The sequence below is a fragment of the Bos taurus genome, chromosome 6 (assembly GCF_002263795.3).
Source record: "Bos taurus isolate L1 Dominette 01449 registration number 42190680 breed Hereford chromosome 6, ARS-UCD2.0, whole genome shotgun sequence".
Taxonomy (NCBI): domain Eukaryota; kingdom Metazoa; phylum Chordata; class Mammalia; order Artiodactyla; family Bovidae; genus Bos; species Bos taurus.
This window is the reverse complement of record NC_037333.1, coordinates 87673553-87695863: the sequence shown is the minus strand read 5'-3', so window position 1 is coordinate 87695863 and position 22311 is coordinate 87673553. Positions and strand designations below refer to the sequence as shown.

At 40.6% G+C, this 22311-nt stretch overlaps 1 protein-coding gene across 2 annotated transcripts in view; it reads left to right on the top strand.

The window, feature by feature from the left end:
• ADAMTS3 (ADAM metallopeptidase with thrombospondin type 1 motif 3) overlaps positions 1-22311 on the top strand; it is a 280320-nt gene that overhangs the window by 10286 nt on the left and 247723 nt on the right. For both annotated transcript variants that reach the window (XM_024993300.2, NM_001192797.1), the window contains exon 3: positions 11189-11595. In XM_024993300.2, the coding sequence (XP_024849068.1) occupies positions 11189-11595 (407 nt within the window). The remainder of the gene's footprint in view (positions 1-11188; positions 11596-22311) is intronic.

The window sequence follows — 22311 nt, the reverse complement described above, 5'->3', positions numbered from 1 at the left end:
AGCATAAGACTGTGACCATCCAAGATCCAAGTTGTGGCAAAGACCATCACCAGCTACTCTGGGCTATCATCCTACCTTTCACCCTACTAGACAAGACACTTCTGTCCTGGCAGCTCCAGTAGTAGTTCCTGGTAGAGCTTTTATTTGCTACTCGGCTTGAGGCATATGTCGTTTTTTTATCATTAGGTGTGGAAAACCGTTCAGTGAATGTGTGTCCACCAGAGCTGCCCCTGTCACGACAGTCCACTCAGTTTCCTGATTTACATCCTAGCTACCTAAGCCTGAGCCCTCTCCTGAACCCCATGCTTGCAGACCCTTCACCACAGTATTACCTATTGACAGTCCTCCTCCTTGGGCATTGGCTCTAACATCCCAGAGAAAAGAAATGGAACAGTCAAAAAGAGTCTAAAATGTTATATCTTGGGATAGAGGGAATTGGGTTGCTGCTAAGACATGGAAAAGTTCCTTTTTTGTTGTCTTTACCAGTATTAATTAGATGTGCATGTGCCAGGCTCTTGCAAAAAAAAATAAAACACAACACCTTATTTTCAAGCCATGCCTAGTGCTCAGTGAGGCAAGTGCTCAGGTTAGCCTGCATTGAGCTGTTTCATTCTTGATGTATAGGGACTGAGAGTGGAGCGTGAGACAGTTAACCTGAGGGAAAACTGAGGTTCAATTAAAGATTAAAAGGGGATGGATGCTGGGAGTCACAAATGTCCAATAACACCACAGCTGTGAGGACTTCCAGCACCTTGATGGGAACTGGTGGCCGTGGCCAGCAGAGGAACGGACCCCCAAGATGTCTGTGTCTGAATTCCTGGAAGATGTAAATACATCACATGGCAAAGAGGGATTAAGTCTTCAGATGGAGTTAAGGTTGGTTATTTCATATCAGATGGTTTTTCGTACTTTTTGTCAAACCATGAACCAGACTATTTTAGATTTGGAAAAAATAATTACCACAAGTAACATTTCAGTGAAAACCTTTAAAGCTGCTATCCACATTTCTTATCTGTCATATTTTCCTCAGCCTTTGGCCCTGGGGATAAATGCTACTTTTCCTGGCTTTAAATTCTAGACTCAATATTAGTCTCTAAAAGTATTATCCATCAAAAAATTGTAAGACGTATGAGAAATATTAATTTTTAGAATGTCTGATAGTTCTCTTGTGTCTGTAAAGTTTCCAATGATGATAAACGTAACCAGTAAAAGTGCTTCTTAAAAACTGAGTTTGAAATGTTAAGATTTTGGCATTTGGGCTTCACTTAATAAAGTAAAGGAGCATCCCAGGTGATGCAGTGGTAAAGAATCCACCTGCAATGCAGGAGACACAGGAGATGGGGGTTTGATCCCTGGTTGGGAAGATCTCTTGGAGGAGGACATGGCAACCCGCCCCAGTATTCTTGCCTGAAGAATCCCATGGACAGAGGAGCCTATAGTCCTTGGAATCTCAAAGAGTTGGCCATGACTGAGTGACTGAGCACACGCACAGCACAGCACCAAAAGAAAAAACAAACTCTACTTGTTAGCTTGTTATTGATTATTTGATTATTTGAAGATGTAGCAAACAAAGAAAATAGTTGGATATATTTCTGTAAAATAGTTGTTCTTTTCGTAAAAGATCTCCTCTTACCTGATTTCATGTTCTGGAATGCGAAAGAATGTGCTGTTCTTTCCTAAATGGCTCTCTTGAACATAAACATTGTGCAATTGCAACAAATATTTATGAAAAAGCCAGATTTTTTAAAAAATGAGAAGAATTTTGAAGTTCACAAGTATTTGTTCTTTCTTAATAATGAGTATTAAAAAAAAGCAACCCCCCCAAGAGTTGTGAAAATAGGTTTGCAACTACACTAAAAGACATCAAAGCGTTTCTCTGCCTTGTGGCGATCACAGCTTAGAGGAGATGAAGTGAGGAAAAAGGAATTTGGCTGCATTCAGAAGTTCAGCCTGTTATCATGATTACTTTTTAATTGCCTTTGATAGAAGATGTGTCCCCATCTCTGTTGGTGTTTACAGCCTGGGTGAGGCCTCTGGCACGTGATGTCCTCTTAAGGTCCGCTCTTCACCCCACTCACATCTCTCTTGGAACAGCTGGCCCCTGTCATTTCTGATGAAATTCATTCTCTTACCCTTGGCTCAGGATTTGGAAATGTTGTTGTTGGAGCGGCTTCTTGAGCAAATCTTGAAAATGCTTATTTATTTCATTCTTGTGGCCAGATTGTTGCATGCTGAGAATTTATACCTGATAAAGGAAATTGCCTGTGTGACTACCTCTATAGTAGGGCAATCAGCCAATTCATGGGAGAGAATCCCAGTCTCTGACTTGGGTAATGGAGAATGGGTTTGTAGAGCCAGTCTGGACTTCAGGCCATTTGGTGTAATGGCGTTCAAGATCCCTCCTAACCACCAGAAACAATAGCTTGGGTTGGGAATGGAGAGGGGAGAGGCCCGAGGGCAGCTGGGACACAAGTGACTTCCTTCTTGTACAGCTCTAGCTGGATGAGGATAGTACCAGCAGCTAACTTTACATTTACTGGGATGTTCTTAGATGGACCAAGGCCTTTATGTGGTTTTATCTCTTCTTCCTATTTTACAGGTAACCTATCTGAGCCTTGTATTTTCGTAATTTGTTCGCAGGATGCCAAAGAGCACATCAGCTTGAAACCAGCATTCAAATGAAGTGCTTTTTGACTCCAGACTTTTCATATAGAACCGTCATATCCCACTTCCTTCTTTACTTGGGAACTAAAGCCACGTTGGGCTTCCCAGGTGGCACTAGTGGTAAAGAACCCACCTGAATGCAGGAAACATAAGAAACACGGATTCGATCCCTGAGTTGGGAAGATCCCCAGGAGAAGGACATGGCAGTCCACTCCAGTATTGTTGCCTTGAGAATCCCATGGACGGAGGAGCCTGGGAGGTTGCAGATCATAGGGTTGCAAAGAGTCAGACATGACTGAAACAACTTAGCATGCAAAGCCACATTGTATCAATCATAAGTATTCCAATATTCTGTGTGCCTGGGGTAGCTTTGGTTTTAATTAGATCAGCTAAAAATTGCTGTGATACATGAGAACCTTATTCTGCAGCCATTCTTGGTCCTAGCACTGTTGATCGTAGGCTTCTTTTCTCTTGCTGTTGTAGATTGTGGTCTTCGTAATGTGCTGGGGACATCTAGTCTCCTCTGGGAGACATTTATGTAGCGTCCTACAGCATATTTAGAAGGATACCAAGCTGCCTGTCCCCAGTTGTGAGTGCATGTGGCCAAATGTGTGAAGGCGTTAAGATGATCCCAAAGCCTGGGTCATGGGGTCCTGCTGTGAGAGCCCTCCCCCCAGGGATCCCCACTTCCAAAAATAGATGTTAATTTCTCTTTTCCCCCAAAACTGGTGTACACTGGGGATATTTAAACACATTTAACATCACCCTTCTGCCCCCAAAGTGCTTAAAATCTCTGAAAGGACATGACATCGGCATGTAACTTCTCACCCATAGGGATTTATTTTATAACTGTTGTGCAGACAATGTATGACAGAGCTAGGAAGCTTAGACCATGAAGTCTGTACTTTAAGGCAAGTAAGCAGGCAAGTTTTCCTGGAAAAGCTGGGGTTTGAGAAAGGCCGTGAGGCTTGGGTTAGATTTGAATAGATGGGTGGAAAGCAACAGACCTTTCAATCCTGAAAGGTCTCTAAAGGTAAGAGTGATTAATCAGTGGTGTGATTAAGGTGTAGGGAGCACATTAGCATGCTGCTGTAGGTAATATGGGAGATGAAATCAAAAAGAAGTTGGGGGCAGAATGCAGAGAGCCTTAAATGACGACTTAACTTTTTGATTCAGGCTAAATTACCTAACTTTGAGTTTCCGTTTCTTATGTGTGAAGTGAGAGGATTTGATTAGTCGATAGTATCCTAAGAAATTTTCAGATCTGACTTAGAAATAAAGATATCAGTTTTCTAATTAATCTTATCCTGAAATAATGATCAGTTAGTCGAAACTATTCAGGAAAAAATAACAGGGTAATATTAATACCTAACTTTTATTGAGCACTTACTAAGTGCTAGATCCTAATCACTTTGGATTAGGCCATTCAATTCTTAAAGCAAGTCTATGAATTAAAGTCTATTGCTCTAATTTTTTCAGGTGAGTGATGACATAAAAAGTCTTAGTGTCCAGAGTCACAATTAAACATATTCCTCTGTCCTGCGTGGTCTGAACATGTTGAGAAATAGCAGATCTGAAAACATGGTTAAAAGATCTCTTACAAAAGAGGCCAGGGTGGAGCACAAGGCTCTGCACGGGCAGGCAGTGGGCGAGCTGACAGGACACCTCACTCCATGTGAGTGTGTCAGGACTGCTGGGCTGAGACAGGGCCTGAACCGGGGTAGGGCGGCGTGAAGTGAAAGAGAACAGGGTCCTTATCAGAAAGGACAGGGTCCTTCCTTCCCAGGAAGAATGACGGTGAGGGCATGCTAAGCGTCACCAACTGCTTATTTTTCCCAGACTGGCTATTCACATCCATCATGCCTCTTCACTGGGGAATAGTGAGTTAAGGAGGGCAGAGAGGCCAGGATATTCAGAGAAAAATCTTCCCTTACAGAGAATGGGAGCAGGTGAAAGGCACTGCACCCCTACCTTAAGAAAACATGATGTTTTCTACTTGAGATACCTTAGTTGTAAGAAAGAGGCAAGGATGAGATGGTTTTTCAAGGTCTTGTTTATTTTTGACTGTGTGGTTATAATTCTATGAATATCCAAAGGGATTGCAGAGGAGGGGCTAATTTCCTGCCTCTGGTTCCTCAGTATGAGGGGGCTCTGTGTTTGCATTCCAGGAGATCTGTTTTAATGATTAGATACACTTTTGTTGTTGTTCTTAGTGGCTTAAAATGTAAGTTCAGGATATTGTGAATTGTTTGAATTTATAGGCCAGCAGACACTGTGAGAAATACCCCCACATTTTTGAGCAGATTCAGGCTACAGAGGTTTATGACAACTTGTGTGGTTTGCTGTCATTGATCACTTGATGATAATTACTGTTTGGGGAAAAGACACATTCTAATTTTTGGTGCTTCTTTAGGCTCAAGTTGCTCTCATTTATTCATTCGCAGATATTTATTGGGTGACTTTAGAGTCAGTTTTAGGCACTGGAGACCTATAGTAAGGAGAGCAGATACAAATTCCTACCCCCTGAAGCTTGGATGCTAGCAAGTATAAAGAAACAAGGGTTTTCATGGTGGCTCAGATGGTAAAGAATCCGCCTGCAATGCAGGAGTCCCTGGGTTGGGAAGATCCCTTGAGAAGGGAATGGAAACCCACTCCAATATTCTTGCCTGGAGAATTCCACAGACAGAGAATCCTGGTGGGCTATAGTCCATGAGGTTTCAAAGAGTCGGACATGACTGAGCGACTAAGCATGCACATTAAGAAGTGATCAAATGGACATACATAAAATATATAGTATGTGAGGTGGTGACAACTTTTATGGAGAAAAGTAACATGCAGAAGCAAGATAGTAATAAGACAGTTCCTGGGGTCAGGAAAGACAATGGCAGGGCCAAGTTTAAGTGAAGACCTGAAGGCATGGAGGGCTGAGCCATGCAGTTGTCGGGGAAGATATTTCGGCGGAGGAAATGGTGAGCACAGTGACCTTGAGATGTGAGAATTCCCAGTGCTGGACCTTTCAAGCCATTTTACTCTGAGCGAAATGAGTTTTGAGGAGAAGGGTGGCGTGGTCTTCCATTTGTATCCCTCTGGCTGTGGTTTGAGGACGACTTGTGAAGGGGAGCATGGTGGTCTGGACTAGGGTAGCAGTAGGGGAGGTGGTGAGCAGTCATAAGAGTCTGGATGTATTTTGAAGGTAGAGTCAATAAAATTTGTTAAAAGATTTTGTGTGTGGTGTGAGAAGAATTAAGGATGATTTAGTCGAGTTTTTGGTCCTTAGAGTAACTGGGAGGATGGAGTTGCCATCTACTGACATGGTGAAGAGGTGCAAGTTTGGGAGTAGGAAGGTTAGAAGTTTACTTTTGGATGTGTTGATGTGCCTAGTGACTATGCACAGGGAGAGGATCCAGGGGCAGTTGAATTGATGAGAGAAGAACTTATGTAGGAATCCTGGGCTGGAGATATACAATGGTGAATGCATTGGAATTCATGAGACAGAATGACTACACCACGTTAGGGAGGGTACATGGAGAAGAGAAGTCTGTGACCAGGTCGTGCAGCACTCCAGTGTGTATCAGTCATGAGAATAGAGGAATGTGAGAAGGGAGAATGAGAAGAGGAGACCACCGAGGGAAAGATGAGAACCAGTGGAGAATGGTGTTTTGGAAGCTAAAAAAAGGGGGTGTTTCTTAGGAAAGAGAAACAGCAAGTAAGAAGATGGAGTCTGGACCATCAGTTTTAGCACTGTGGAGTTACTAGTGACTTTGGCAAGAGCATGATTGGACTGGGTTCAAGAAAGAACAAGATTGGGAAGAGAAGATTCGAGAAATCTAATACCGTCAATTTTTCGGAAATGTTTTGCTATAAAGGGCAGTGAAGTAATAGGAAATTAGCTAGAGATGGATGTGGCATCAAGAAGGTTTTTGTGTGTTTGTTAAAGATGGGAAATATGGCAGTTTATTTATTTGCTGGTGGGGACAGTCTAGTGATGGGGGAAATTGATGAGGAAAGAAAAAGAGGACAGTTGCTAAAGCTGTCTTGCAAAGGCAAGAGGCGCTAGGTTGTGTACATGAAGGAAGGCTTTGCTCCTAAGTAAGATCACAGACAGTTCATCCATACTGGGGATAGGAGAGTGGGATGGACCAGGCATGCAGAAATGCCAGTGGGTTGTATCAAAATTCACTGCTTCTGAGTCAGGCTTGGGTAATTAGTGACTGCAATGTGGCTTTAGTGTGGCCCTGGCTCTCTGTGCTTATGGAACTTATGGCTCACACAAACCTTTACATGCCTATAACTGTGGCCCTTCAGCCATGCGGGATGACAGTTGTAGAGTTTTGCACTTTATTTTATTTATACTTTTTTGGCTACATCACAGGGATGTGGGATCTTAGTTCTCAGACCAGGGATCAAACTCATGCCCCTTGCATTGGAAGCTCAGACTCTTAACCACTGGACCACCAGGAAGTCCCTAGTTTTGCATTTTAAAATTGCACATGGGTAATATTTTAATAAGTAGCTAATTTACATTTAAGTTAAAATAGTTAAAACTTACAGAATCCTTTGGATTTAAATTTTAATCTCACTTAAACCTCTTCTATGACTTTAGAACTATTACTAACCTCTAGTTAACAACTGTGGAGAGGGCAATGGCACCCCACTCCAGTACTCTTGCCTGGAAAATCCCATGGACGGAGGAGCCTGGTAGGCTGCAGTCCACAGGGTCGCTAGGAGTCAGACAGGACCCAGCAACTTCACTTTCACTTTCACTTTCATGCATGGGAGAAGGAAATGGCAACCCACTCCAGTTCTTGCCTGGAGAATCCCAGGGATGGGAGAGCTGGGTGGGCTGCCGTCTGTGGGGTCGCACAGAGTCGGACACGACTGAAGCGATGCTGCAGCCGCCGCCGCTGCCGCAGCAGCCTCAGTTAACAATTGAGGAAGCTGAGCCTTTAGGAAAAAGAACTTGCTCAAGTTCACGTGTCGACTTGCTGCTTTTTGACACTATAATCTGTTCCTTGACCATACTCTATTGCTTTGTGGAAGTATTTGGTGCTGTGAAATGTATCATTTCTGAATGCAGTAAATTAACATTGGTTTGCATATGTGATTGTAGCATGAGATTACCGTTGATAACTTTGAGTTTTACCCACCCATCCCTTTATTTTTCTCCCCAAGACCTAGAATTTAAGAGCCTTTTACAAAGTTTTTGAAGCTGCAGTAGAGGAAAAATTGGTTGGTTGGCTGCAGATAGGCCATCATCATTCTTGTTTTCCTTTATAACTCAGGTGTTCAATTAGAAATTGCCAGCAAGATGTTCCCTCTATTCTGAATGAGTGTGATCTTCAGTGTCAAGGTGATCAGAATTGAAAATTTTCTTTGGCTCCTTGTTTGCTATGTGTCAGGCTTTCTAGGTCTGCTTTCTCATTTATAAACTAAGGGTAATAATACTTACCAACTGTGATTGTTGTAAGAATTAGAGAAGGTGTATTCCCCAGGACAAAGCACAGTGCCTGATATTTATTCTGTAATACATGGCAGGTGACTGGGTAGCTCCGTTGTCCGTTCCATTAACTACTGTCCTACGGGGTGGTAGCTTGAGGGAATATTAAATGCATCTTTTTCTTTAATTCCCACCTGGAAAATGACTCATTCAGAGTTTAATTTCAAAATTGTTTCTTGTGTGTACATTTTAGGAATGGTTTATTATTTAAAGTTGGAGAAGACAAAGCTCTATATAAACATATCATCTTTATTTTGAATAAAAGTTCAGAACATATTGTCTCACAGTGGAAAAATGGATTCACCCCAGAAAATCTAGGATGTATGGCTTACTGTCAGCATGAAACTCTGGGTATCCTCTTGGGTGTGGAGGAGACACCCTGCATTTTTCCTAAATTTTCTAGTTGTTCAGTTGCTTAATCCAGGCATCAGTATATTGTCTAGATTTTGGGTGTGTGAATTCCCTTCAATGGAGATGAGAAATCCATGCGTTAAAATGAAATGTTGTTCTTTCTTTCCCCGAAACAGTAAACCGATGGTTAAAGAAAGAGTTACAGCTGGAATCATTGGTGCGGCGAGATGCTCCTGGGCTGTGGATAGTTAAGTCAGAGTTGTGGATCAGCAGAGACAAAGCAAATGTTCTCCAGTTACCCGCGTTACTAACTCATACATAGTAAACACATCCTACTGATAAGAGTCCCTGGCGAGGACAAAGTCTTGTATGAGATGATACTGGGAATACTGAGATAAATGGGGAATTACTTATCCTCCAGGAATTAGTTTGGGGTTGGCTGTGTCAGTCCATTTCCAAGAGCCCAGTTCATCCCTTCCTGTGGAAACCTCCCCCTCCATCACCCTGTTTCTGTGACACTTGAGTTCATTCTCTCAAATTTCAAGTTCTTTCTCTCAGCCAGATTTTATGAAAGCATCTGTGCATACACCAACACCTATGCAGGTCTTCATGATGTAGAGAGACTGTAGAGAGGCAGGAATTGGGTTGCTTCTGCTCCCTGGAAGCAGGTTTCACTTTACTCTGTGATATGACCCTCCTCACTCCTTCTCTGCCTAGTGAATATGTACAGCTGTGTCACTTGCTGTATACACTTGATAAAAACAGGTATTATGTTTAAATGCACTGGTCATTATAAGTGGTGTAATGGTAACAAACATGCAGTCAAGGAATTTCCAGGTTGCAAAATACCTTCATTTGTCTTTTGGTACTTTACACGTTGTTTGAGTTATTTAAAAAGTAGGAAAATAATGAAAACTTACTGATTGTTGGGGCTTCTCTGGTAGCTCAGCTGGTAAAGAATCCAATGTGGATTCTGTGGAATCCAACCCAGATTCTGCAATGTGGGAGATCTGGGTTTGATCCCTGGGTTGGGAAGATCCCCTGGAGAAGGGAAGAGCTGCCCACTCCAGTATTCTGGCCTGGAGAATTCCAAGGACTGTATAGTTTGTGGGATCACAAAGAGTTGGACATGACTGAGTGACTTTCACTTCATGGGATTCCCTGGTGGCTCAGATGGTAGAGTCTGCCTGCAATGTGGAAGACCCTAGTTTGATCCCTGGGTCAGGAAGATACCCTGGAGAAGGAAATGGCAACCCACTCCAGTGTGGAAAATCACGTGGATGGAGGAGCTTGGTGGGCTACAGTCCATAGGGTCTCAAAGAGTTGGACATGACTGAGTGACTTCACCTTTCACAGTGATTTTATAAAACACTTTAAGAACATAGGTTGTAGATTCATTTATGGGTCCAATATGCTAATGTATTACATAAAATCATGAAGCTTCCATAGGTGAGGAATCTTTGTGAATCATATAATTTTTTTCATACTTACTTTGTCATACCTATAGGGCTAGTCTGAGGCTAGAATTATGAAGGTGGAGAACTTTTAAATCCATGCTCTTAGAGTTTCTTTTCCATGTGTTCTTTCTTCATTCTTGTTGCCCTGCTTGTTTCCTTTTGCCTTCAAAATTGTTTCTGTTAAGGAAGAAATGGTTCATTTAATGTGTTGTCTTTCCCAAGGATGTTTGCATTTCAGCTGACACAATACTCACATCTGGCGAAACTTGGCTAAACAGTTAAGTTCTAACTGTGCAATTCAATTAAACATGTGAGTGGCCACCCATGTTATAAAGTGGACCCTTAATATTGAATTTGTATTCCAATGAGGGTCTTCCCGTGTAAGGAGTATGGTGCAAAATAACAATGCTGTCTGCTCTTGACTAACCAGTACTTGTGTATTCAACTTATAGATCCTTTTTACTCCATTCTCCTCATTTGCTGAAAATGTTTTGTGATTTATGGGACACAAACATGATAAAGCAAAGGAAGTGTATGGGCTTTGGAGTGTGATGTGAAGATACAGCTGAGCTTCACAGTTATGTGACCTTGGACACACACCTCCTGAATCTCAGTTTCCTCACCTGTGAAGTATGCTTATTAGGGTTGGTATGGTGGAAAAATATGTATCAACTGCAGCACCATAAACTACAGTGTATAAATTACAGGCCAGTGGTAGATATAGTACAAAGTACATTGTATTTAATACACAAAACTATTGTGATAAGTATAAATTCTAGGATTCTTATAAGGAAAAAATTAAAGCAATTAGGGAAAATATCTTCTACATAGTAGCAACTTTGTTAAAAGTCTGTATCAGTTATTAATTATATCAATGATACATTAATTGAGTGTATGTCTTGGTTATAAGCAAGCTTGATACAATTTATGGAAAGTTATTTTATTCATATTCTCAAACACATAAATGAGATGAGTATTCACATGTAGTGAAATTTTTTAAAAATTAAAAAAAAATGATTAATTTAACACAGAGTTACCTAAATGTGTTTGAGAAATGATTTGAGTTCTCAAAACTTACTGCTTATGAGACAATTCAAGAATATATTTATTATGCAAGTTGAGGTGCAGTCTTGTGAGGTGGACCCTTGATGCCTGTGTTACATCTTCCTGTGTTCTCTTGTTACACAGGATTCTACAGTTCTGTTTTTTCACCCCACAGATTTACCAATAAAGAGACAGAGAGAGTATGAGCTGGTGACTCCTGTCAGCACGAATTTTGAAGGACACTATCTCTCCCATATTCTTTCTGCAAATCACAAAAAGAGGTCAACGAGGGACGTGTCTTCCAACTCTGAGCAATTGTTCTTTAACATCACGGCATTTGGAAGAGATTTTCATCTGCGACTAAAGCCCAACACTCAGCTGGTAGCTCCTGGTGCTGTTGTGGAATGGCATGAGGCATCTCCGGTGCCTGGGAATATAACCGACCCCATTAATGATCATCAGCCAGGAAGTACTTCGGAGAGAATCTGGAAAACCGAGCCTTTGCAGACCAACTGTGCTTATGTTGGTGACATCATGGACATTCCAGGAACTTCTGTTGCCATTAGCAACTGTGATGGTCTGGTAAGACTCCTTGCCTTTTGTGTCTGTGTGTTTGCAGGTGTTTGGGAGTGCAGCATGGCTTCAGCATGGTTTGGAAGGTAGAGGTGGAAAGAAAGCCTCATTATTATATTTCAAGTTCAGGAACAAGCATTAGAAAGCATTTCACTGTCAAAGATGTGTGCTTTGGCTTCATTTTGACATGAAGACATTAGTCTAAGAAACCAAAGACAACTACTTTAGCGTTGTTTGCTTATATGTCCACTTGCGTCACATTGGGAATTTTATTTCCTTACTTCTTTAAAATCATCCTGACAACTTTTTAAAGAAGCACAGATTCCTTCAAAATGATAGTATTTCCGTTCTTATGAGGAAACATTAGGTATTTTATTAAAGAAAATATTTAGAAAGCATTCTTTTGCACACTCCTCAGAATGCTGAAATGGGAAACAAGGTGCTTCTCTGTCAGAATTTGTTCAGATTGCATTAGTGTATGAACCTGAGGTGTAGTTCTCTCGCTATGGTGGCTTTACTTCATTTTCTCTTGCTTTTGAATGAAATACCTATATATTGTTATTCACTTTTGTGGTTGAGGCTAATAGTAACTGACCCTTCTTCACACACTCTGAGGATGTGAAATATTTTTGTCTTGCATCTCCAGATGTTATTTGAGAAGTGTGTCAATGTTTATGCCTCTTCCATTCATAATTGACTCCAAGCCTTTGTTCAAAAAGAGCAACCATTTTTCTTTCTGTGGTTGCCAGGCTGCTGTTTCTTGGGAGTTCACAGCTATTCTTTTTGTTTTGTCTCTCTTCTGGGAGTTCTCAAAACAATCCTTGTATTCCTTCTACCTTGGCTCGTCCCAAACAGTACCTTGAATCTTCTGCTGCTGCTGCTGTTAAGTCACGTTAGTCGTGTCCGACGCTGTGCGACCCTATAGATGGCAGCCCACCAGGCTCCCCTGTCCCTAGGATTCTCCAGGCAAGAACACTGGAGTGGGTTGCCATTTCCTTCTCCAATGCATGAGTGAAAAGTGAAAGTGAAGTTGTTCAGTCGTGTCTGACTCTTAGCGACCCCATGGACTGCAGCCTACCAGGCTCCTCCGCCCATGGGATTTTCCAGGCAAGAGTACTGGAGTGGGTCGCCAGTGCCTTCTCTGGAATCTTCTGCTACTGTCCTCTTAATGCATAAGCACAACCCAAAGGAGTTATGATGCCGTATTTTTTACTCAAGGCCTGTTGAGTTCATGGTTGCAGGCTTTATCTGGAGGTCTTGTACTGCCTCTAGATATTCTATAGGGCTTTAGAAGCCTGAACAGAAAACTGAAGAGAGCGTGTGTGGCAGGTCTCCTAGTTGGACCCTTTCAGTTTAAGATTCACAGCATCTCATTGGTGCTAGACCATGCTATGGGGCTTGAAGACACAAGGAATCTCTAAGATTCTTCTCATTCCACACAAATGTTTAATAGATCTGACTTAACTAAATTACTGACTAAAACAATAGAAAGAAAACATCTTCTAGAAGACAAAGTTTAAAATATTCACCAAGAGCTTGATTCAACAGTACTAGAGTATAAAAGGAAATAAATTCCATAAAAGGTACTATTTTATAATACTTCTAAGTATATTGAGTATAAAACTTAATTCAATGTTATTTTTAAGTTTTATTGCATAAGAAGATTATGTACTTTTTATCTCCCTGGTTAAGACTGAAGCTTGGGCTAGGAGATTTGAAACTTGAAAATCAGTTTAAGGAAGGCAAAAGGCAAGAAAATTATTTTAATAGTGAGTTTTTAAACCTGACTTAGCAATCAGTGTTTTTCTTACTGCACATGTCAAATGATCTAATCATAGATACAGAAATATAGGGCAATAGTTGTAAGGAAGAGGAAAATAGGTATACAGTATGAATATACATTAATTATTAGGATTGATTTCTCATTTTTAAGGTATGGTGTTAACTGTTGACATAGTGTGTCTTGTGTGCATGTGCACAACTCAACCAGTGTATTTATTTGTTCCATTCTTTGATCCTTTAATTAATTAAAACATATTTTTGAGAAGTCAATTCTGGGCAAGCGCTGTTCCAGGCATTGTGAAATGATGAATGGTCATGATTACCATTCTCATGGAGCTCAAAGAGGTTAAATTTGCCATAGATTTTAAGTGTCAAAATATCTGGTATACGTGTATGTGTATACACACACACACACACACATGCATACTAAAATTATGTTCAACTTAAAAAAGTTGTGATAAAGGGAAGTATCTTCTGGAGAGATTTTATGAATGGGGACAGAGTTTCTAACCAGGCATACATGGCTCAGGCCTTGAGCTTGATCTTGGAAAAGAGAGGAGTCCAGCCTATAGCAGGCAGTGCTGACTATGTGGGTGTACCTAAACAGAAGGCTTTTTAGAGTTTCCAGCTCATAGCAGCTATGGAGGAAGAATAAAGATGATGGCAGGACTAGAAGCTCAGTAATAGAGAGCAGATCAATAGAGTGATGACTACTGCTTCATTAAGCTGGGGACAAATTCTTAAAATTGCATTGGATAGAATAAGCATCTTAGCTGAAATTAAGTAGGAAGTAAAATTGATGTGAATGTAAATAAACTTGGCTAATTAGCAGATTCTTAAACCCTTTTTTGTTCCTTTAACTTGCTGTGTAGGGGATTTAAGTTTGACCTTCTTGACCTTAGGAAGAGAAACAGGGATACTGAGATCACATAGATGCCTGAGGATTAAGCTGATGGGCTAGAAAGCCATTTCCCTGGGAAACTCTGGGATTATAACCAAATCTAAGTTGTCTTAGCAGAAAGCAGAGCCCCTCCTGGCCTAAAAATGCCAATGGGACCATCTCTGCTCAGCAAGATGAAGTGAAGTATCCTGCTATGGAAGAGAAAGCCAGTGAAGCCCTACCTGGATGGGTCTAATGTAGATTATTGTCGATGAGATTCCTGTGATCTGATTATCTACGTGGGTCTTTTGAAACTCTTAGTCATAGGGAGCAGCCACAGGTATTTATTTTTCACTGAGATTGGGAAGCTCTTACCATGGCCTTTTCCCTGAGTGAAACCCCTTACCTCTTTTTCTCTAATGCTACCTTGCGGCAAACTATGTATATGTGAAATAGATAGTGGTCTGAGACAGAATTAATTTATATTAAACAGAAGGCTGTGATTTGTAAAAAAAAATAAAAACAACAGTACTGCTCAAAGAGTGTCCATACACCCAGGTCAAGATAAATACTGAAGGTGAGACTATATAAAGAAACTTTATGACACTTTGACATAGTTATTATATTTGTGTTGGCTGCTGCTGCTGCTAAGTCACTTCAGTCGTGTCCAACTGTGTGTGACCCCATAGACAGCAGCCCACCAGGCTCCGACCTAACAGTAAAAACAAAAAATAAAAAGCTGAGGCTGCTATTTTGTGTCTTTTTTGCTTTTTTCCTAGTAATTAGTTTTTCTTGTATTTTACAAAATTATCAGCCCAAGAACAATTGGGGAGAAAAGAAACAGTTTATTTACCCCAGGTAGTTTGAAAAGCAAGTAGTAATACTTAGCTATTCCTATTCCTCTGAACATCAGAAACTTGACTGAATACTACTTATTCCAGGTAACTATGAAATGGTCCAGAGAAGGCGTTGGAGAAGGAAATGGCAACCCACTCCAGTGTTTTTGCCTGAAGAATCCGAGGGATGGGGGAGCCTGGTGGGCTGCCATCTATGGGGTCGCACAGAGTCAGACACAACTGAAGCAACTTAGCAGCAGCAGCATGAAGTGATCACAGGAAAGTTCCCTTAACTTGGACATTATGGAGGAAGACAGTAAATTGCCTTAAGTGACATATGCAGAGCCAAGGTCTAGAATGTGATATGAAAAAGATGTCTGACTCGTGTCTGACTCTACAACCCCATGGACTGTAGCCCACCAGGCTTTTCTGTCCATGTGGTTCTCCAGGAAAGAATGCTGGAGTGAGTAGCCATTCCTTTCTCCAGGGGATCTTCCCAACCCAGGGATCAAATCTATGTCTCCTGCATTGCAGGCAGATTCTTTACTGCCTGAACCACCAGGGAAGCCTGGACATAGATGTACATGATATCTAAAGTATTATTCTGTGCATTTCTGAAATCAACATCAAAGTGTTCTGCATGAAGGAATTGACAGTGATTTTCACCCACTGTGGCCAAGAACCATATCTGTTCTGCCTAGGATGACCTTTTTTGAATCTTTGTCAAGATTATCTTTTATGAATGATAGCTAATTCTTTACCGATTACAGCTTTATGTCTTCTCTTACTGTAAGTGAGAATTGTTACGATATTCAGTCATGGAGTTGTCCTTGTTTTCTGACAGCATCCAATTTTTAAAAAGCCCAATTCTCTAGATCCTCCTCCAAATTATCCTGCCAAAGCCTAAATCCTGTTAATAGGTTCTTTCTAAAGCTCTCTTACTGAGATGCTTATGCTTCCCTCTGGTGTGTGTTCTGGCTCCCGGCAACATAATAAACCCAGCTTGTCAACTGCAGATGAGTTCCTAGTGGTCTTTGGCTGGAGGCCATTGACGTGTGTTACCCTTCTGCTTCTGCGTCTCTACAGTGAGAGTCCAGTGGTCAGGAGTCATGGTGATGGCAGGCATTTCACACACTTCTAAGTGGGAAGATGCTTCTGGCTGAGAATTCCAGCTGAAAATAGATTTCTTTATTCCACAGAGCCCTGGCATTTGCCCTATAACACTATTAAATCTCCCCTGTGAGTAGTGGCGACTCACAGTCATATTTTGTGGTCTTCAAATTTGCCAAAATAAAGGGTTATTTGGTTAGTAGTCTTTATGTCGTGTGTTCATAACATAAGGGAACTGGATTTTTCTAGACTTATGAGAACGATATCCCTTTGTTAATTGCTCTGGATTGTCATCAGAGGAAACTGGTTGAGACTGGAAGAACTGACTGATGATGGCTATTTTGGATTATCCAACTCAATGATTTCCTTGTGGGCTGACTTTATGATCAAGGCAGCTTATCGAGGACAGAAATTTTCAATATTTTGCAACATTTGAAATCCTTCTTCCAGATGAAATCACTGTGCGTGCATGCATGCTAAATTGTTTCAGTTGTGTCTGACTCTTCACGATGCTGCAGACTATATCCTGCCAGGCTCCTCTGTCCACGGGATTCTCCAGGCAAGAATACTGGAGCGGGTTGCCAGGCCCTTCTCAAATGAAGTCACTAGGGGTTATCTAATAAAATAACATGTAAAATGGATAAACTCAGGAAAGGCCAGTAAAAACATAGGTGTTTTTTTTCCCTCCTAACTCCTGTTTATCCTGCCTTGTTCTTGAGACCACTCTTAGCCATCCTGAGGCTTCTAATAGGACATCTCCACTATTAGGTTAGGGAGTCTTGGAAGCTTAAAACTTGGGAGCCATAGGCAAAACCTCTTTTCTAAAATGTGTGATAGTCACATCTGATTAGTATTGGAGGTAATTTACCCTTTTTAGATTTGGGGCATGGCCAAATGAAGTCTTTGTGGACAACCACAAACTTATAAAGCAAACAGCCTTCAGGCGTCCCTGCCTTAAGACTTCTGCTTTGGGATTTGGTCCCTTCAGAAACATGTCCTCTGTATGCCTATTTCACTAAGTCCAACTGCAGAGGCACTTTTTAAAAAGTCTATTTTAAAAAGTATTATGAGCCAGTGTGCCTGGGATTAAGAATATTTGACTAGTGATTATAAATACAGCTCAATCTGGTAAATGAAATGTTTGATACTAAAAATAGATACAAATCCGTAGCTATTTATAGTGGGTTTAGAGTTTTCAAGGACTGATCTTTAGATGTTGACATTTGAACGTCTGCTTTTATGAGGAGAACCTAATCTCTAAAAGCCAGTTGCCTCCCACCTTTTTTCCCCCAAGGAACTTGTCTATGGAAGATGTGTATTTTCCTGATGGGACAGAGGGAGTTTTGTGTCTTAACCGTGTACATGTTGATTTAAGACACTTCAGTAGGTCTGGGGAACAAAGGACTGAAACCTCGTTTCACTTCCAGCCACCTACACCAGGCTGCTTTTAGCAATGCAGGGTTAGAAGATGCTCAAAGCACCTATACCCTTTTATTTCCATAAGTAGAAAGGAAAAACTAGTTATAAGTCCTCTAGTTTAACTAGTTTGGGAGAACCAGTACTGTGATAAGCCTCATTGCTTCTTACCTGAGATTTGGCCCCATAGGAGCTGACAGTATTAATCCTGCCTGTGCTGGATCTGGGCTGTTGGTTACATTTCCTACCCTGCCTTCCTCTCAGATAGGCAGCCTGGTTATGCTTATCTGTGGTGAAGCGGAAAAATTTAGCAAGTCTTTGATCATTTTCACATTTTGCACTTAATTTGTATAAATCCAGAATTATACATATGTCAAGCCTTTTGCAAAATTTTTGGCCATATTTCTCTTGTGTGATTTTGAAAATACTTCTTTTTAATAGTTATTTTGTAGCTGATATAAACTATTCATGTTTGTGGGTACCACTCGTTCAACTTACGTTTATTTTATTTATTTATATTTTCGGCCACACTGGGTCTTCCTTCACACAAGCGCAGGCTACTTTCTAGTTGATATGCTCAGGCTTCCCATTGCAGTGGCCTCTCTTGTTGCGGCTCACAGGTTACAGAGTGCTCGGGCTTCAGTAGCTGTGGTGCATGGCTTTAGTTGCCTCGTGACGTGTGGGATCTTCTCAGACCAGGGATCGAACCCATGTCCCCTGCATTGGCAGGCAGATTCTTAACCATGGAACCACCAGGGAAGCCCCTTCAGCTTATGATTTTATTTACATCAATTTGATTATGGTTTATTTCCCATTACTGTCTCTAACTTTGATATAGTACATTTTTAAATTAAGTTTAAGGGTGAGCTAAAAATTGGGGAAAAAATAAATGTGGTATTTCACATCTTTCTTTGTATAGGAATGGAAAACAGAAAATAAATAAAAGGGGAGGGAAAGTTGACCTGAGAAGTAATGCTTCCTATTCTTCTCAGTGCCATGGCAACTAGGACTTCATTATAACTTTAATACAGATTTTTAAAGATATTCAAGACACTTTAGGAACTGTGAAAATAGTGCTGACCACATCTTTAGTTTCTTCTTCTTCTCGGTAAATTATCACTAAAACAAGAACAAAAGCACAGCAAGATATTGATATGACACCTTTGTGCATAATCAGGCTTTGAAGTCACAGAGTTCTTGCAAACTAAACCCAGCCTCAAGGTCCTCGAGTGCAAAAACTGTTAATCGTGTGGCTGCATCTTTGCTTCTAGGAATACTGATCAAGTTAATAAAGCTTTTGGAAGAGCTAGGATATGTAAAGGGCTAGACTGATTGCTGTGAGCAATATTGAGGTAAGCTGGGCATAACCTTTGTCTTCCTCCAGGAATGCTAGATATAAGATATGCAAAAATAGAACTAAAGTACAAGGCAGGAATGTTTTATATGCTCTAAGACTAGAGTAGATGAAATGTGAGAATCCAGGTGATGGAAAGATTATTTATACCTGGAAGGATGATAGAAGGCTTCCTGGAGAAAGCAGTATTTGTGATCCCAGACAATTGGAAAGATAACCATGTATGTTAAAGTGACCACTGATGATGGCAGAGGTTGGGATGGGTAAGAGGAAGAGCCTCTGAGGAAAGTAGGAGATATTTGTGATGGCCATAAACATGAAGAGAGGATGGGGTAAGAAGATTTCATGAACTTTGTAATATATGTAATGAATACATGGGCGAGCCAAAGTAGTCTTGGTCAGTATTTAGCTGAATGAAGGAGCAAGTGCGGCTTCCCCTGTGGCTCAGTGGTAAAGAATCCACCTGCAGTGCAGGAGACACAGAGGATGTGGGTTCAATCCCTGGGTCAGGAAAAACCCCTGAAGGAGAGCATGGCAACCCACTCCAGTATTCTTGCCTGGAGAATCCCACGGACATAGGAGCTTGGAAGCCTACACTCCTTGGGGCTGCAAAGAGTCAGACACGACCAAAGAGACTGAGTGTGCATGCACGCACAGGAGCAAGTTTAATGCAAGAGGGAGAGAGAGACAAAAGAGGGTAGATCCTAGAGGTGTATGTATTAAGACCAAATTCAGTAACTGTACTTGATAATGACATGCTTGCATGGATATTCAGGATGAGAGGAGGGCAAGATTCGTATTCCTTAATTATGTTGCTTTTCTTTGTAGAAAGTCTTTGCTAAAGTTATGGAGCTTTTTCTCTGGAGTTTAGAGAGATTTTTCTCAGTAGCTTTTTTTGTTGTTTTTTTTTCTAGAATTTATTCCCCAAATTTTTTCTAAGAGGGTTAAGAAAGTTGATTTTTAAAAATCTGACTTCTCCCATCATCTGGGTCCTTCAGTCTTTCAAGTTTGGTGAATGAAGTGCCTCATTTAACCTCTTTGTATTGGAGAAGGAAATGGAAGGCCACTCCAGTATTCCTGCCTAGAGAATCCTGTGGACAGAGGAGCCTCCATAGAGTTGCACAGAGTTGGACACAATTATAGCAGCAGCTTGGCTATAATTTCTTCCATCTGAAGTGTTCTTCTCACTTTCTTACTGTGTTGACTGTTTGTTCCTATCCCTTACTTCTTTTTTATTCTCAAAGGAGTATTTCTAATGTTGTTTTAGTGATTTTTGCTTCCAGCCTAAAGAGTAATTTGATCAAGTTTACCGAACTTTCAAAAAACAAGACACACCAAGATAACCCTGTCAATGAATGAATTGATTTCAGTGTTAAATCTCATTTTATTTTATGTCATTTATCATATCTACCAAATGTATATATGTGTGTAGAAACATATATATGCATGCATATATGTTTATATACATACAAACATACTTATATGCACCCATATATATGAAAAACCATAGAAAAAGTCGAGAAAAATCAATGTTTAATTAAATATTTTGATTCAAAGACCAGTGGCAAAATTTGTTGTTAGGTGTTTAGAGTTGGTGCAGAGCTGGAATGGCACTCAGGTCTGTTGACAACAAAACATAACAGTTTTATCACCCCAAGTTACTTAAATATGCTCCTCACAGTGTGGGTGGTTAACAGAGATCATGACATGAACTAGCTTGTAGATTTTTAATACTGTTAGAAACATAGAGAGATTAATCAGAAATACAACTTAAAAGGGCAATTTTATTATTGTCAGTCTACAACAGTGAACTTGAAAAAACTGTTTAGAATAAAAAGCTCAACTATGCTTTTTGTATTATGATTAAGTTTGCAAAGTTAAAAAAAAGTGCTGCAGTTACTCAACTCAGCCTGTGACCTAACATATGGAAAATAGTCTTCTATGAAGTGAATAGTAAAAATCCTGTAACTTTTAGATGACCTTCTCCAACTGATGCAGGGCTCCTTTTGCATCATCTTCTCTGAGGGGTACTCTAATCTGTGCTTTCTTGAAGACTTCTAATGATGAGAAGCTCTCTACTTTCCATCTTATTAATATGTAGCTCTGCCATATAGAAAAATCCGATTGACAGAGGAGCCTGGTAGGCTGCAGTCCATGGGGTCGCTAAGAGTCAGACATGACTGAGCGACTTCACTTTCACTTTTCACTTTCATGCATTGGAGAAGGAAATGGCAACCCACTCCAGTGTTCTTGCCTGGAGAATCCCAGGGACAGGGGAGCCTGGTGGGCTGCCGTCTGTGGGGTTGCACAGAGTCGGACACGACTGAAGTGACTTAGCAGCAGCAGCAGCAGCCATACAGAAAGTTCTTCCTTAGATTCTACTTAGAAATATAAAGTGAAAATATCTTATTCCATGTATTAGATTCTTTGCAGTTGACACAGGCATATTAAGTGTGATGGACTTCTTGTTGTTATTATTATAAAACTTCAGTTTCTTGCACTTGAACACTCATTCAGTGCATCACACAGTATACTCCTTCTGCTTTAGGAATAGTTCCCTTTAGTGGTCTGATAGAACCCATACCCTGGCTGGAATGGAGTTAATGAGGCATAGGTCATAATTTTAACATACCTCTCAGGCTTTTCATTTTGGTCAGTATTTTAAATTATGAATCTCAGAGTGAGACATTAAGGAAATAGCAATAAAGAGTCCACGGCATTAGATGGTATATACTGCTGTTGTTCAGAGTCTAGTTTTCATATCTTATCTCATATCTCTTTTATTTGTTGATGGTAGTTAATATGCTGTCTTATATCTATTTTTGTTTCCAGTCTAAAGTTCTACTTGAAAAAAAAAAAAAAGCATACAGCATTTTCTGCAAGTCTGTGGAGGCAGTTGTGAGGGGTAGAGGTGGAGATAAAGGTGGCATGGTGGGTCCCTAGCTCCAATTGCTAGAAAATGCATTTTTAAACTTAAATGGCATTATCAGAGTAGACTTTTGGGGTCTTCACTGAGTTTTTTGATTAGCTGATAGGACTTTCCAATTCCAATATAAAACAGTTCTGGAAGGCTTACTTCTGTCTGGTGATGTCTCTAAAAGTTGATGCTTGGGTGTCGTAAGAATATAGCAGGACCCAGTCTGAGCATGTAAGCCTAAGAAAAAATGCAGAACAGCACTTAGCAAGAGATTCTGTAAATGTTAGCAACCCAAACACAGTGGGAAATGTTTTATTTAGCACTATGTGTAAAACAATATGCATTTAACATAGTGATTAAAATCTTGGAGTAATACTTCCTTTGGGCTTGCAGGATATTTGATCTCGCTTATAGGGTGCCACTATATCAT